The sequence below is a fragment of the Canis lupus genome, chromosome 7 (genome assembly GCF_003254725.2).
Source record: "Canis lupus dingo isolate Sandy chromosome 7, ASM325472v2, whole genome shotgun sequence".
Classification (NCBI taxonomy): domain Eukaryota; kingdom Metazoa; phylum Chordata; class Mammalia; order Carnivora; family Canidae; genus Canis; species Canis lupus.
The window spans coordinates 75,285,024-75,297,982 of NC_064249.1; the positions used below are offsets into that span (position 1 = coordinate 75,285,024).

Below are 12,959 nucleotides of genomic sequence, written 5' to 3' on the forward strand. Positions count from 1 at the left end.
ATAAAGGAAAATAGTAAGATTTTATGTTGATTAGAGCAATCAAAATGAAACTTCTTGGGACAGCCCCAGTGGCGCAGCGGTTTAGTGCCGCCTGCAGCCACGTCGGGCTCCTTGCATGGAACCTGCTTCTCCCTCTGCCTGTGTCTCTGCCTATCTCTCTGTGTGTGTTTCTCATGAATAAATAAATAAATAAAAAAAACCCCAAAAAACAAAATGAAGCTTCTTACTGTGGGGACTTCTTTGTAAAAGGAGCTCTGTGTGCTACTTTGAGAACTCTGATTTTCATTTAGTTTATTTTTCTAATACTTAAAGATGCTAGTGCTTTCTTTGAAAGCTCTGAAAACTGAAATGTGTGATGAGTATAACTTGAGATGATAAAATGAATATTTTTAAAGAGGGGTCATGAAGAAAAATATTTTTGATTTGTAAACGCAAGAGTACTCACTATGTTTTGTGTGTGGGGAGGTGCTTTTGTATTTTGACTGGTGTTGATGACCTTTTTTTCCTATGTGCAGGTGTAATGGATAGGTAACAGAGAAACCCTCTTCACTGTCTCATCAGGGAGGCAGAATGACTGAGTGCTTCCTGCCCCCCACCAGCAGCCCCAGTGAACACCGCAGGGTGGAGCATGGCAGTGGTCTTACCCGAACCCCCAGCTCTGAGGAGATCAGCCCTACTAAGTTTCCTGGATTGTACCGCACCGGCGAGCCCTCGCCTCCCCATGACAGCCTCCATGAACCTCCTGACATAGTATCTGATGATGAGAAAGACCATGGGAAGAAAAAAGGAAAATTTAAGAAAAAAGAAAAAAGGAGTAAGTGCCATTTTTATATGTGCTTTTGATATATTTCAGATAAACTTTTACTCAAATTACATGCACCTGCTATTTTTGAGACAATGTTCAAAGACTCTTGTTTGACATTGTCTGTTCTTTTCTGGATCTCAATTTTTGTTTAGTAGAGCTGTATTTTAGGGTCTTACTCTTGCAAATAAAAATACCAAATTTCCAGAAATGGTAAAGTTTTATGATGAAAGTTTCTTATATTGATTATTTTAAATAATGCATAAAAAGTAGATACTGGAGTTTCACCCTTATATAGAATATTACTTTCTTGGCTAGGTTGTGTAAGCCAGTTGCAGTACTATACTTTATTGGAACTGTAAAAAAAAAAAAAAAGTAGTTATTTGTTTGTCTTAAGCAAATGCTATAATGCATTCTATTTATAGTTCCTATTCAGTAGGAAAGATGAATTTTTTTAAATTTAATTTATTTTATTTATATTTTTTTTATTTTTTATTTTGGAAAGATGAATTTTTTAAGCATAGCACCTTAGTATGTTAAAAGCAGATCAGGTGAGTTATTTTAAGTATTGCTTTATTTGGAGTTTTATGGTATTTTTAAGTTAATTTGTTTTTTGAAGCATAGCACTAAGAATGCACAAATTGTATATAACTTGAATGAGTTATTACAAAAAGGGTGTATGTCCTTAAATTATAAGCCTGGGAATAGAGCATTATCAGCAGCTTAGAAATTCCTTTCCATTATCCCTTCAAAGGGAATCTTCCACCCTTCCCAAAGGTAAACTGCTTTCAATATAGCTTGAAACTCCCTGATTTTGAATTTATCTAACTGATACCAGATTTCCTTTTGCATCTAGTTTCTTTTGCCCAAAGTTGTATTCATTAGATTCATCCATGTTATTCTATGTGGCAGTAATCTGTTCATTTTTATTGCTGGATTTTGTTTCATTTCATTAATATACTAGAATTTTTTGCTATTCTTGGTCTTTTGGGTTGTTTTCCATTTTTGACTGTTATGAATAGGGCTTCTGTGAGTGTCATTGTAGGTGTTTATACATATTTCTGTTGTGTATATGCCTGGATGTGGAATTGCTGTATTATAGGCCATACTCATCTTAGCATTAGTCTCATAGATCCTGCAAAAACAATTTTCCAGAGTGGTTTACACTCACACCAGCAGTGTCTGAGAACCGCATTTGTTTTAGATCATGGTATAATGCCCTTAAGGTTTCTGCCCTTCTGGTTGGTGTGGAGTTTGTGGTATTTTAAATGGAAGGTAATTTGTGAAATATTTTTAATCTTCGTTATGAAATAGCTTGCAAGGTAGCTGGCTAAAGAAAAGAATAGGAGAATTATATTTTGAGATAACAGAAGCAAGCTAGGATAGCTCTAATATGATATAAAACAAGTGTCGGTGTGTGTACACCAAGGCTCATGATGCATAAGTGGGCCGGTGCATTTGGCCACCATCCAGAGATTCGGAAATTTCCTGGTTCTGTCTTCCACCCAAATGAAGCTTCAGTCCCTGCTGCAGTTTCCAGAAAGAACGCTCTATATTATAGGACTCTTACTTAGCCCTCTCTCTGTAGATCCTTTGTTGTGTATTCATAGTATTTGGTTTGCCAAACTTCCACCTAAAACCAGTTGTGATGGTAACTGGCACTCTGCATTTCCCCTCTTGTGGCCAGGAGATGTCACTGCCACATCTCATTTTACCTGAGAAGAAACCTGTTCCTTTACTGGGAGTACCCAGGAGGGATTGACCATGAAGTGAAAATGAAAAGCAAGGTAGCCAGTGCCAGGTAGCGCTGTTTTTTTGGTCCTGTTTTTAGAGAGTTTAGGCATGGTTTGACATTTAACAGATCTATGACTTCTGTTTCCTGTGTTTCTTTGGCAGCTGAAGGCTATGCTGCCTTTCAGGAAGACAGCTCTGGAGATGAAGCTGAAAGTCCTTCCAAAATGAAGAGGTCCAAGGGAATTCATGTTTTCAAGAAGCCCAGCTTTTCTAAAAAGAAAGAGAAGGATTTTAAAATTAAAGAGAAACCCAAAGAGGAAAAACATAAAGAAGAAAAGCACAAAGAAGAGAAACATAAAGAGAAGAAGTCAAAAGACTTGACAGCAGCTGATGTTGTTAAACAGTGGAAGGAGAAGAAGAAAAAGAAGAAGCCAATCCAGGAGCCAGAGGTGCCTCAGATTGATGTTCCGAACCTCAAACCCATCTTTGGAGTCCCTTTGACTGATGCAGCTGAGAGGACCATGCTGTACGATGGCATTCGGCTGCCAGCGGTTTTCCGTGAGTGTGTAGATTACGTGGAGAAGTATGGCATGAAGTGTGAAGGCATCTACAGAGTTTCAGGTATTGAGGACATGTGCTTCTCTTGGGGGTTTTAAGAAATTCACCTTCATTTTTTAAAGAAAGGAAAATGATTAGCTTGTGAGGAAAATTGTAGCATGGGTCCTGAGCCTTATTCATTTCCTTGATCCTTGCAGTTGAACAAAAATCCCTCACTGCACGCGCGCGTGCGTGTGTGTATGTGTTTGTGTGTGTTTTGATAGTTTGCTTTTTTCTTATGATACTACCTTCCATTAGGAGGCTTTATGCATGAGTCTTTCATAGTTTGCAGCCGCCCGGCTGAGTATAAGCAAAGCATAGGAGTAGTGTCCCTTCGCTCTGGTGTGCTCAGACTGTGCTGTATTCTTCTCACCTCTTTCCTCTCTGAGCAGAGCTCTGTGTTGTGAAGGAGAGGAGATATCTGGGTAAAGGACGCTTCAGAGACACTTTTATTAGCATAATCGTATTTCCTGAGTTAAGCTGAGGGACATGAAATGTTCTTTGTTAAATGTTTAGGCCCAAATGTGAATGCTTTTGTCAGCCATGTGCAGCTATTACATAGATTAATGAAATTGATTTTCCATTTATTTATGTTCCCTTTGTGTGAAAATTTAAATTTCATATTTGGCAAGAATATCTCATGTGGGTGTCTAGAATCAAGCAAAATGTAAAAGGAAAAAGATTTTATTTCTTGCAAAGTAGTAGGACTTTTTTATTGTGTAGTATGGAAGTCTTGCCCTGTGCAACATCTGTGTTCCAAATCATTACTTTCCTTTAATTCAGTTTCTTAATACTGGAGATGTATTTTATAAAACTTGTTGGTAACACATTTTCATGATATGTCAAATCATACATATTTAGAATATAGAGATTATGTTGAGCTTTTCCATTTATTTGGTTCATACACATTTTTAGAGGGCAGATTTGATATTTTTGATTTTTTTTTTAATTTTTTTTTTTTATTTATTTATGATAGTCACACACAGAGAGAGAGAGAGAGAGAGAGGAAGAGACACAGGCAGAGGGAGAAGCAGGCTCCATGCACCGGGAGCCCGACGCGGGACTCGATCCTGGGTCTCCAGGATCGCGCCCTGGACCAAAGGCAGGCGCCAAACCGCTGCGCCACCCAGGGATCCCTATTTTTGATTTTTTGAGAAGGGACAGGCATCTTTGATAATTGAGGAACCTTTTACATAGTTCCATAGATACCATGCCGTCATTTAGACTCTTAACTGTTTTGGTAACCTAATACCATTTTGTAGAAAATAAAATCCACAAATTAGGTATTGAATTTATAACCGTTTAATAACACGAAAATAAACACATTTAAATGAATTTGCAAATTTGGCTTTTAAAACTAATGATGAATTGGTTTTTAAAGATTTAAACAGTACTAACACAGCTGCTTCTCTCACATGAGTTTGATAGGCACGAAGGAACTTTGTTTTAGGTGAAAGTTTCTCTGAAGAGTTTCTGTAGCTTTGTTCAAAGGATTCCTTTGTCTTTGACCTATTTTTGATGTTTGCATTCTTTTGGAGAGTCAGAGTTGCAGAACTCCTCTATTTGTGTGTCAGAGCATTCAAACGGAGCTGTTCCCCTGATCATTGACTCCTGGAGGCTGAGCTCTTGCTTTGATCAATTTTTTATTATTTTTTAAGCTCTGACAGTGTGCTGTATTCAGCACACTGTGGATTAAGTTTATGGCTGTGACTTTTCTGTGACTTTTCTTTCTTTGAATGCCCATAATACTGTTTTCTGCTGGAAATTTTTGGCTTTTACTTATTCATATGTAAGTTCCACTGTTAAATACATATCATTTTGTGTATGCTCTTTTTTTACCTAAGACATTTTATTTGAAGTGTCCAATTAAAAAAAAATGGATAATTTCAGAGTAACAACAAACCAAACACATATTTTAATTGTTTATTTGTGCAGGTTTCTGGGTTGACACTATTGGGGAGAAAAATTAGATACATAAAAGAAAGAGAAAGTCTTTGTTAAGAATTTCAATCGAACTAGGGGTGGTAGAAGGGGAGGAGGGCGGGGGGTGGGAGTGAATGGGTGATGGGCACTGGGTGTTATTCTGTATGTTAGTAAATTGAACACCAATAAAAAAAAAATAAAATAAAATAAAATAAAATAAAAATAAAATATGAAAAAAAAAAAAAAAAAAAGAATTTCAATTGAAGTTCTCACTCACTGTGTTTTACTCATTGTCATAAAAATAAGAAAATGGGAATTATTTAGGCGCATGTGTGGCTCAGTTGGTTAAGTGTCTTTAACTCTTGATTTTGGTTCAGGTGATGATCCTTGGTTGATCCTTTGGTTAAGGATGGAACCCCACATCAGGCTCCATGCTCAGTGCAGAGTCTGCTTCTCTTCCTTTCTGCCACCTCCTCCCCCTCGGCCTGGTTGCTCATTCTTTCTAAAATAATAAAATCTTAAAAAGAAAATGGGAATTATTTTCTAACTTTTCCTGCCTCAAAATAAAGATTATACAAAATAAGCTTTATGTTCTTACTTTCACATTTGGTGTTATTGATTTTATTTTGCCAGTGCTGGGTAAGTGATGATTGACAGAATTATTGTAATGCCATTGTAAGGGTTTCACATAAGATAAGGAACACCAAAGCCCGGATGTAAGCACTATTGATTATAAAATGCTATTGAGATTAGATGACACTTGAATATTTGCATCAACCATTATAGTCTCTCAGTCTTAATAATGTGGCTTGTTTCAAATGTTGGCCTAAAGTTTTAAGTATCAAACACAACAGAAAGCTACCTTGTACTTTAATGAGCAGTCACTAACACTGAATCCTTATCACTTAAATGCAGATTGGACTAGATTTAAAAACTTATAGAATGTTTGGAAAACAGTTTTGTGTGTCACTGTTTCTGTCCTATAAGAAAAGCAAAACAATTTGATTTTAGGAACCTTAAGTTTCTTTCTTTCTTTTTTTTTTTTTTTTTTTTTTTGGTTGTTCCTGCTGTGTTCCAGATTAAGAAAACATATCATAGTTTAAGGTTAAAATAGAAATTAGATGGGGATTATTTAATGGACAAGATTTTTCAGAGTGTGTTTAGATAGCAAACCCCCCTTTTGCATTTATGATACAATGTTTGCAATAAAAAAGTAATTACCCACAACTTTTTGGACACACTTATAAATACTGAGTTGTGTGTTGTGTTATCAGTCTTGTGACTCATTAGAAAAAGGCAGTTGGCTGCTCATGTGGAACAAGATTTACACTTGGATTGTAGTTGAAGTTTTGCCTGAATTTTTAACTACGTAGATTTAAATTATTGTGTTTGAAACCTAAGATATTCCAAGATTGCTCTGACTTCTTTTCTAAATACTGAGTTTTCCCATTATTTTTAGCTTTTGGTTGAGTTCACCCTCACGGTGTAGTCTTTTATATTATTATTATTATTATTATTATTTTTTTTTACAGAGGAATTCTATGCCCTTTGAGCAGATAAATACTTAATAACTAGAGGTTTGTTACTGTCAGATTAACCCTTTAGATCTCCCCCCAGGGGCAGGTGCCATGGTGAGAAAAGCTGTGTGTTTGTTTTCTTGATACTCTTCTTTCTATTCGGTATTTGAATGTTTTTAGGAATTAAATCAAAGGTGGATGAGCTGAAAGCAGCCTATGACAGAGAGGAGTCTCCAAATTTGGAAGAATATGAGCCTAACACTGTAGCCAGTTTGTTGAAGCAATATTTGCGAGACCTTCCGGAGAATCTGCTTACCAAAGAGCTGATGCCCCGCTTTGAGGAGGCTTGTGGGAGGAGCACAGAGAGCGAGAAGGTGCAGGAATTCCAGCGCTTGCTCAAAGAACTGCCAGAATGTAACTATCTTCTGATTTCTTGGCTGATCGTGCACATGGACCATGTTATCTCGAAGGAACTGGAAACAAAAATGAATATACAGAACATTTCTATAGTGCTCAGCCCAACCGTTCAGGTATATGGCCTTCTCTGCACACATGTCCTTTGATGCTGACCGCGGGGAGTGTTGGAGCCATTTTCTGTTGCTGAGTCACATACAAAGCAGTTAACCAGCAAAAGTAGGCAGTAGATAAGCCTGAATATTGGTCTTTTTCTTTCAGAATATGGACAGTGTCGTCATATGGCTGCATGTAGCTGTGTAATTTGACTATTGCATGCAGTCTTTGGTGTGGGTTCCTCTTTTTTTTTTTTTTTTAGATTTTATTTATTTTTAATGAGAGATACAGAGAGAGAGAGAGGCAGAGACACAGGCAGAGAGAAAGAAACAGGCTCCATGCAGGGAGCCTGATGTGGGACTCGATCCCGGGTCTCCAGGATAACGCCCTGGGCTGAAGGCAGGCGCCAAACCGCTGAGCCACCCAGGTATCCCTGGTGTGGGTTTCTAAACCAGTTTCTGATGACAGTGATCTGTCTGTCATGAGGAGAGAAGCAGCCTGTGGTACCCACAATTATAAAGTTCATCTATAGAATTTTAAAGATTTCATTTATTTCTTCAAATAGCATTATTGCTTAATTATATCACATCCACATACCAGACTCAGGCACAAAGGAGCCCAACAACATTAGTTTGGTCAGAAATTTAACCTGGTCATTTCATTCATAAAGATCCTAGAGAAGGAAATTATAGAAATTTAATCTGAGGAGGCATTTCAGGGAATTGGGTAATGTGTTAATATAATATAAATTTACAGTATAAATACTTGGCCTTTGTTTATTACTGCTCACTTGATGCTGGCACAGAGTGTATCTTTTCCTTTAATTAGAATTATTGGGCAGCCCTGGTAGCGCAGCGGTTTAGCGCCGCCTGAGCCTGGGGTGTGATCCTGGAGACCTGGGATCGAGTCCCGCGTCGGGCTCCCTGTGTGGAGCCTGCTTCTTCCTCTGCCTGTGACTTTGCCTCTCTCTCTCTCTGTGTGTCTCAATAAATAAACAAAATCTTTAAAAAACAAAAGTCCTTGACAGAATTATTAATACTTTATTAAGGCTAGACACAAAAGACAAAAAAATGAAGTGACAGTTGTATTTTTTTTATGAGAAAAATTTTTTTAAAGATTTTATTTATTTATTCATGAGAAACAGAGAGAGGCAGAGACACAAGCAGAGAGAGAAGCAGGCTCTATGCAGGGAGCCGGATGTGGGACTCGATCCCGGGACCCCAGGATCATGCCCTGGGCTGAAGGCGGTGCTAAATTGCTAAGCCACCCAGGCAGCCCTGTGCTTTTTTTTTTTTTTTTTTAAGATTTTATTTATTCATGATTGACACAGAGAGAGAGAGGCAGAGAGACAGGCAGAGGGAGAAGCAGGCTCCATGCAGGGAATTGGATGTGGGACTCGATCCTGGGTCTCCAGAATCAGGCCCTGGGCTGAAGGTGGCGCTAAACCACTGAGCCACTCCGGCTGCCTCAGGCTGCCCTGTATTTTTATTTTAAGCTCTCTTTTTGGCCAGTATACTAGATTATTGTCAGCCATTGTTATAATGCACTGTTGTAAGAGTGCATTTTCTTATACTTGCATTGTTCATTGATTGTGTTTTGGAAGTAAAATGTTTCTCAGATTTCAATTTGATCATTCGGATTAGTCAGGATTTCAGAATTTGGTAAATATTACATTGTTACTTAATATTACTATAATAGAGATGATAGTTTCATAGAAAGTGCAAGTATATTATAAGGCTTAGGTAGAAAGTAGTTAATGAAAAAAAAAAAAAAAAAAGAAAGTAGTTAATGTCCTGAGCTCCTAGCATATGAACATCATGTTTAAACACTGGCTGTGCAGATGTGCCCAGAAGGCATTTGTTTCTGGAGTGAGGGTTCTTCTATTCTCAGCCCAGCTTGACAACTCCAAGTGCTCTTCCTTCATATTCCTCAGCGTATCCATATGTGTGTGCGCCAAGGTCTCAAAATAACTCGAGAATAAAGAACATAGGAGTTTTAAAATCAGTTAATATTATATTGCTAAAAGGAACAGATTGATGGTCAGCGACCTCTGCAACCTTTTTCCTGTCCTTTCTCACTCAGTTCCTTATGGCGCTTGAATTCATGACTGAACTCCTCCTACTTTTCCATTTTCTTCTTTGAATTGGCCACTAAGTAGCAAAGCATGTCTGGTCCCTACTGAGGAGAACGGTCATTCCCATGTCTAGGATTAAAGGATATAAAGGATATACTCTGCACCAGACACAAGTTAAATGAAATAAAATGCTAATTTGAATAGTTTTTTTTTTTTTTTTTTTTGCAAATCTTTTTATTTATTTTTTTCTTAGATTAGCAATCGTGTCCTATATGTGTTTTTCACACATGTGGAAGAGCTCTTTGGAAATGTGGTACTAAAGCAAGTGACAAAACCTCTTCGATGGTCTAACATGGCCACTATGCCCACACTGCCAGAGACCCAGGAGAACATCAAGGAGGAGATCAGAAGACAGGTGTGTGCTCTCAGCCCCATGCTTCAGCCCTGAAGAGCCTCCCTTTGCTCTGCTCCTTTTGGGTGATTATGATGATTGACAGTGATGATTAAGAGGAGGAGCTTTTGTTCACTGAGTACTTTGTGTGTGTCTGGAACTATGTTAGACACATTGTTAATGGTATGCCAAAGGCAGAAATTTCTGTCTGGCACTCTTTCATGCCAGTGAAGTCAGAATATTGTAGTAGAAAGAACACAGGTTTTGAAATCAAAAGACCTGGCTTTAAATTCTTCCTTGGTTTCTAATTAGCTGATTGATTTTTAGGCAAATTGTTCAACCTCTGTAAGCCTTGGTGATCCCATTTTAAAATGGGTCATCTCATGGTTTGATGTGAAGATTACTACCATGAATGAGATAATGCTGCCAGGCACGTTGTAAGGAGTCAAAAAATGTTAGCTTATCGGGACAACTTTGCTGTTATCAGCCATATTTTACAGACAAAAATAAATTTAGGGAAATTAAATAACTGACTCTGTGTTATATGGTTACTAAACTATAGGACCAGGATTTGACCCCAAATCCTGTACTTTTCTTCTATGCTATATTGATAGAAGAAATAGTTCATTTGGTGGTGTGTGTGTGTGTTTAGCAAAACTGATTAAGAAATTCAAGACAAAGAAATCTACTTATATTTGATGATGATTATTGGCATACATGTTATCAAATTCCTGCTTAGTTTCTTTTCCTTTTGTCTCCTCTGAACTCCCACTATTAGTTGTCGATGTGTTGTGGGAAAGGATATGAATGAACTGTTACTGAGCCAATGTAAATTAATGACAAGAACTCAGTGCCCAAGGCAAAAAAGGATTTTTCAGTCATATCCTTGAAAAAATAGTTCATGCCATTATTTCATTCCCTTAATGATAATTGAGAAAGAGTTGGTTGTACATCTTTAGAAATTGCATGTGGTTTTATTTTAAGATGGTAAGACATGAGTTACCACTCAGTGTGGCATATTATTTTCTAGGAGTTTCTTTTGAATTGTTTACATCGAGATCTGCAGGCTGGGATAAAGGATTTATCTAAAGAAGAAAGATTATGGGAAGTACAAAGAATTTTGACAGCCCTCAAAAGGAAACTGAGAGAAGCTAAAAGACAAGTGAGTAAATTTGTTATTTTGGTACATCATGTTTATAATGGAATATAAACTATATGTGCTGGAATTTTTCTTACATACTATTTTAAGTTAGTTTTCTTTTAAAAACACAATATATACATGTTTTCTGAAGTGAAGTTCCCTTATGGGAAATCTATTTGCTTAAATGTTCCCAGCTAATCATTATTGGTCCTTCAGTTTGGTATCAGGGAAATGTTTAGTGTAGAAAGCTTTTTTTTTTTTTTTTTTTAATTTAAGAGATGATTTTACTGAAAGATGTTTTGTCATTTCCTGCTTAGTTGTATTTGTGAACAACAGAAGCAGTCGGATAGTGAGACATTTCAGAGATGGCTGGGGAATCTGAGGCCTTTGAGTCAGCTCTTAGGAAACATAAGGAGGTCCTGAAGATAAGGAGGAGTTTTAGTCACCTAATAGGAAGAGCAGCATGTAACTCCTGATAAGTTTGGGGTATATGAGTCAGGCTTTTGCTGTCCTCTAGCTTAGCCTGTGTTGCTTGGCTCTGGGACTGTGAATTGCCTAGCCACACCAAGGCTAAGATCTCAGATCATTGGACCCTCTTACAACCCACATGCAGGTTCAACGCCACGCCCCAAATAGTACTTCCATGGAACGTTAGCATTTATCAGACTGAGAGAGTGTGATCAGTGGTGGGTCGCCATTGTGGTTGTGCTAACAGGCAAAATCAGCCCATGTACTTACGTTACTTTGATGGTAGAGGTTTGCATTGATTGATTGATTGATTGATTTTATTCATGAGAGACACAGAGGGAGAGGGAAAGAGACACAGGCAGAGGGAGAAGCAGACTCCCTGCAGGGAGCCTGATGTGGAACTTGATCCTGGGCCCCCCAGGATCAGGCCCTGGGCTGAAGGTGGCATTAAACCGCTGAGCCACCTGAGCTGCCCAGAGGTTTGCATTTATGTGGAGGTTGGCTTCGTCAGAAAGGAAGCATTCGTGGGATTTTTACACGTGTACTCCAGGACTGGCAGACCAGCAAAAGCCCTTTGTGTATTTTTCCTCCTTTCCTACTGCTTACCAGATTATCTATCTTTTGCTTCCTGTGCCTGTTGTCATTATTGTTCCTTTCATGCGTCAGCCTGGAATCAGTGACTGACTGATCAGCCATCATGGTTATAATTGCTGACCGTGTGGCTTTGCCCATCAGACTTTAAATGAAGGTCTCTGACCTGTGACAGTTGCGTCTCAGTGCTACTCATGCTTCTCTCTTGCATAAAGGAGTTGTGACAGAGCAGCCAGAGCCATTAGAGAAGGGGATAGATCACTTTTACTTTACTAGTTTTCTTTATGCTATCTTTTTATACCTGTTCATTAATTCATAAATTTTCCAAAGGTGCTGTCAAGTTGACTTCAACTTTGAGGAATAAATTACTTTTATTTTTTAATCCCCCACCTTGCCAATCCAGAAATAAATTATTTTTAAAGATAGAAGTAATATAGCTCATTGTATTAACAAAACCAAAGAATAAAAAAAACCACAAGATCATGTCAATAGATGCAGAAAAGCATTTAGCAGAATTCAACACTCATAATAAAAGCTCTCAGCAAAGTCATTCTCAGCCTGATAAAGGGTGTCTATGAAAAAAATCAGCGATTAATATTGTACTTAATGGTGAAAGTCTGAATGCTTTCTCCTAAGATTGGGTGTACAAGGCAAGGATTTCTGCTTTCACCACTCTTCAACATTGTACTGGATGTTCATGTTAGCTAGTACGATAAAGCAAGAAAACAAATTGGAGAGAAGTTTTTCTATGCAGACAACATGACTATCTGCATATAAAATCCTAATGAATCTATAAAAAAAAAAAACCCTAGAAGTCCATTTAGCAAAGTTGTAGCATACAAGATCAGATACACACACAGAAGTCTGTTGTATTTCTTTATATTAGCAATGAGCAGTTAGATATTAGCCTAAAAAGAAAAATGAAGACCTAAATAAATGGAGTGCTATCTCTTAATATTGTTAAGATGTTAGGTGTTTTCAATTTCATCTGTGGCATCAATCCCAATCAAAATCTAAACAAGTGGGCTTTTTTTGTTTTTGTTTTTTTGAAAATAACAAGCTCCTCTAAAATTTATGTGGAAATACAAATGATCTAAATGATTGTGGAAAAAGAACAACATTGGAGGATTCACACTACCTGATTTTAAGACTTTCTATGAAGCTACAGTAACTAAGACGGTAGGTATTGGATAAAGGTAGACATATAGAAT

At 37.6% G+C, this 12,959-nt stretch overlaps 1 protein-coding gene across 5 annotated transcripts in view; it reads left to right on the top strand.

Moving 5' to 3' along the window:
- RALBP1 (ralA binding protein 1) overlaps positions 1-12,959 on the top strand; it is a 55,451-nt gene that overhangs the window by 30,964 nt on the left and 11,528 nt on the right. For all 5 annotated transcript variants that reach the window (XM_035718744.2, XM_035718745.2, XM_025429514.3 and 2 more), the window contains exons 2-6: positions 516-814; positions 2,699-3,157; positions 6,754-7,103; positions 9,411-9,572; positions 10,579-10,710. In XM_035718744.2, the coding sequence (XP_035574637.1) occupies positions 571-814; positions 2,699-3,157; positions 6,754-7,103; positions 9,411-9,572; positions 10,579-10,710 (1,347 nt within the window). In that variant the 5' untranslated portion in view covers positions 516-570. The remainder of the gene's footprint in view (positions 1-515; positions 815-2,698; positions 3,158-6,753; positions 7,104-9,410; positions 9,573-10,578; positions 10,711-12,959) is intronic.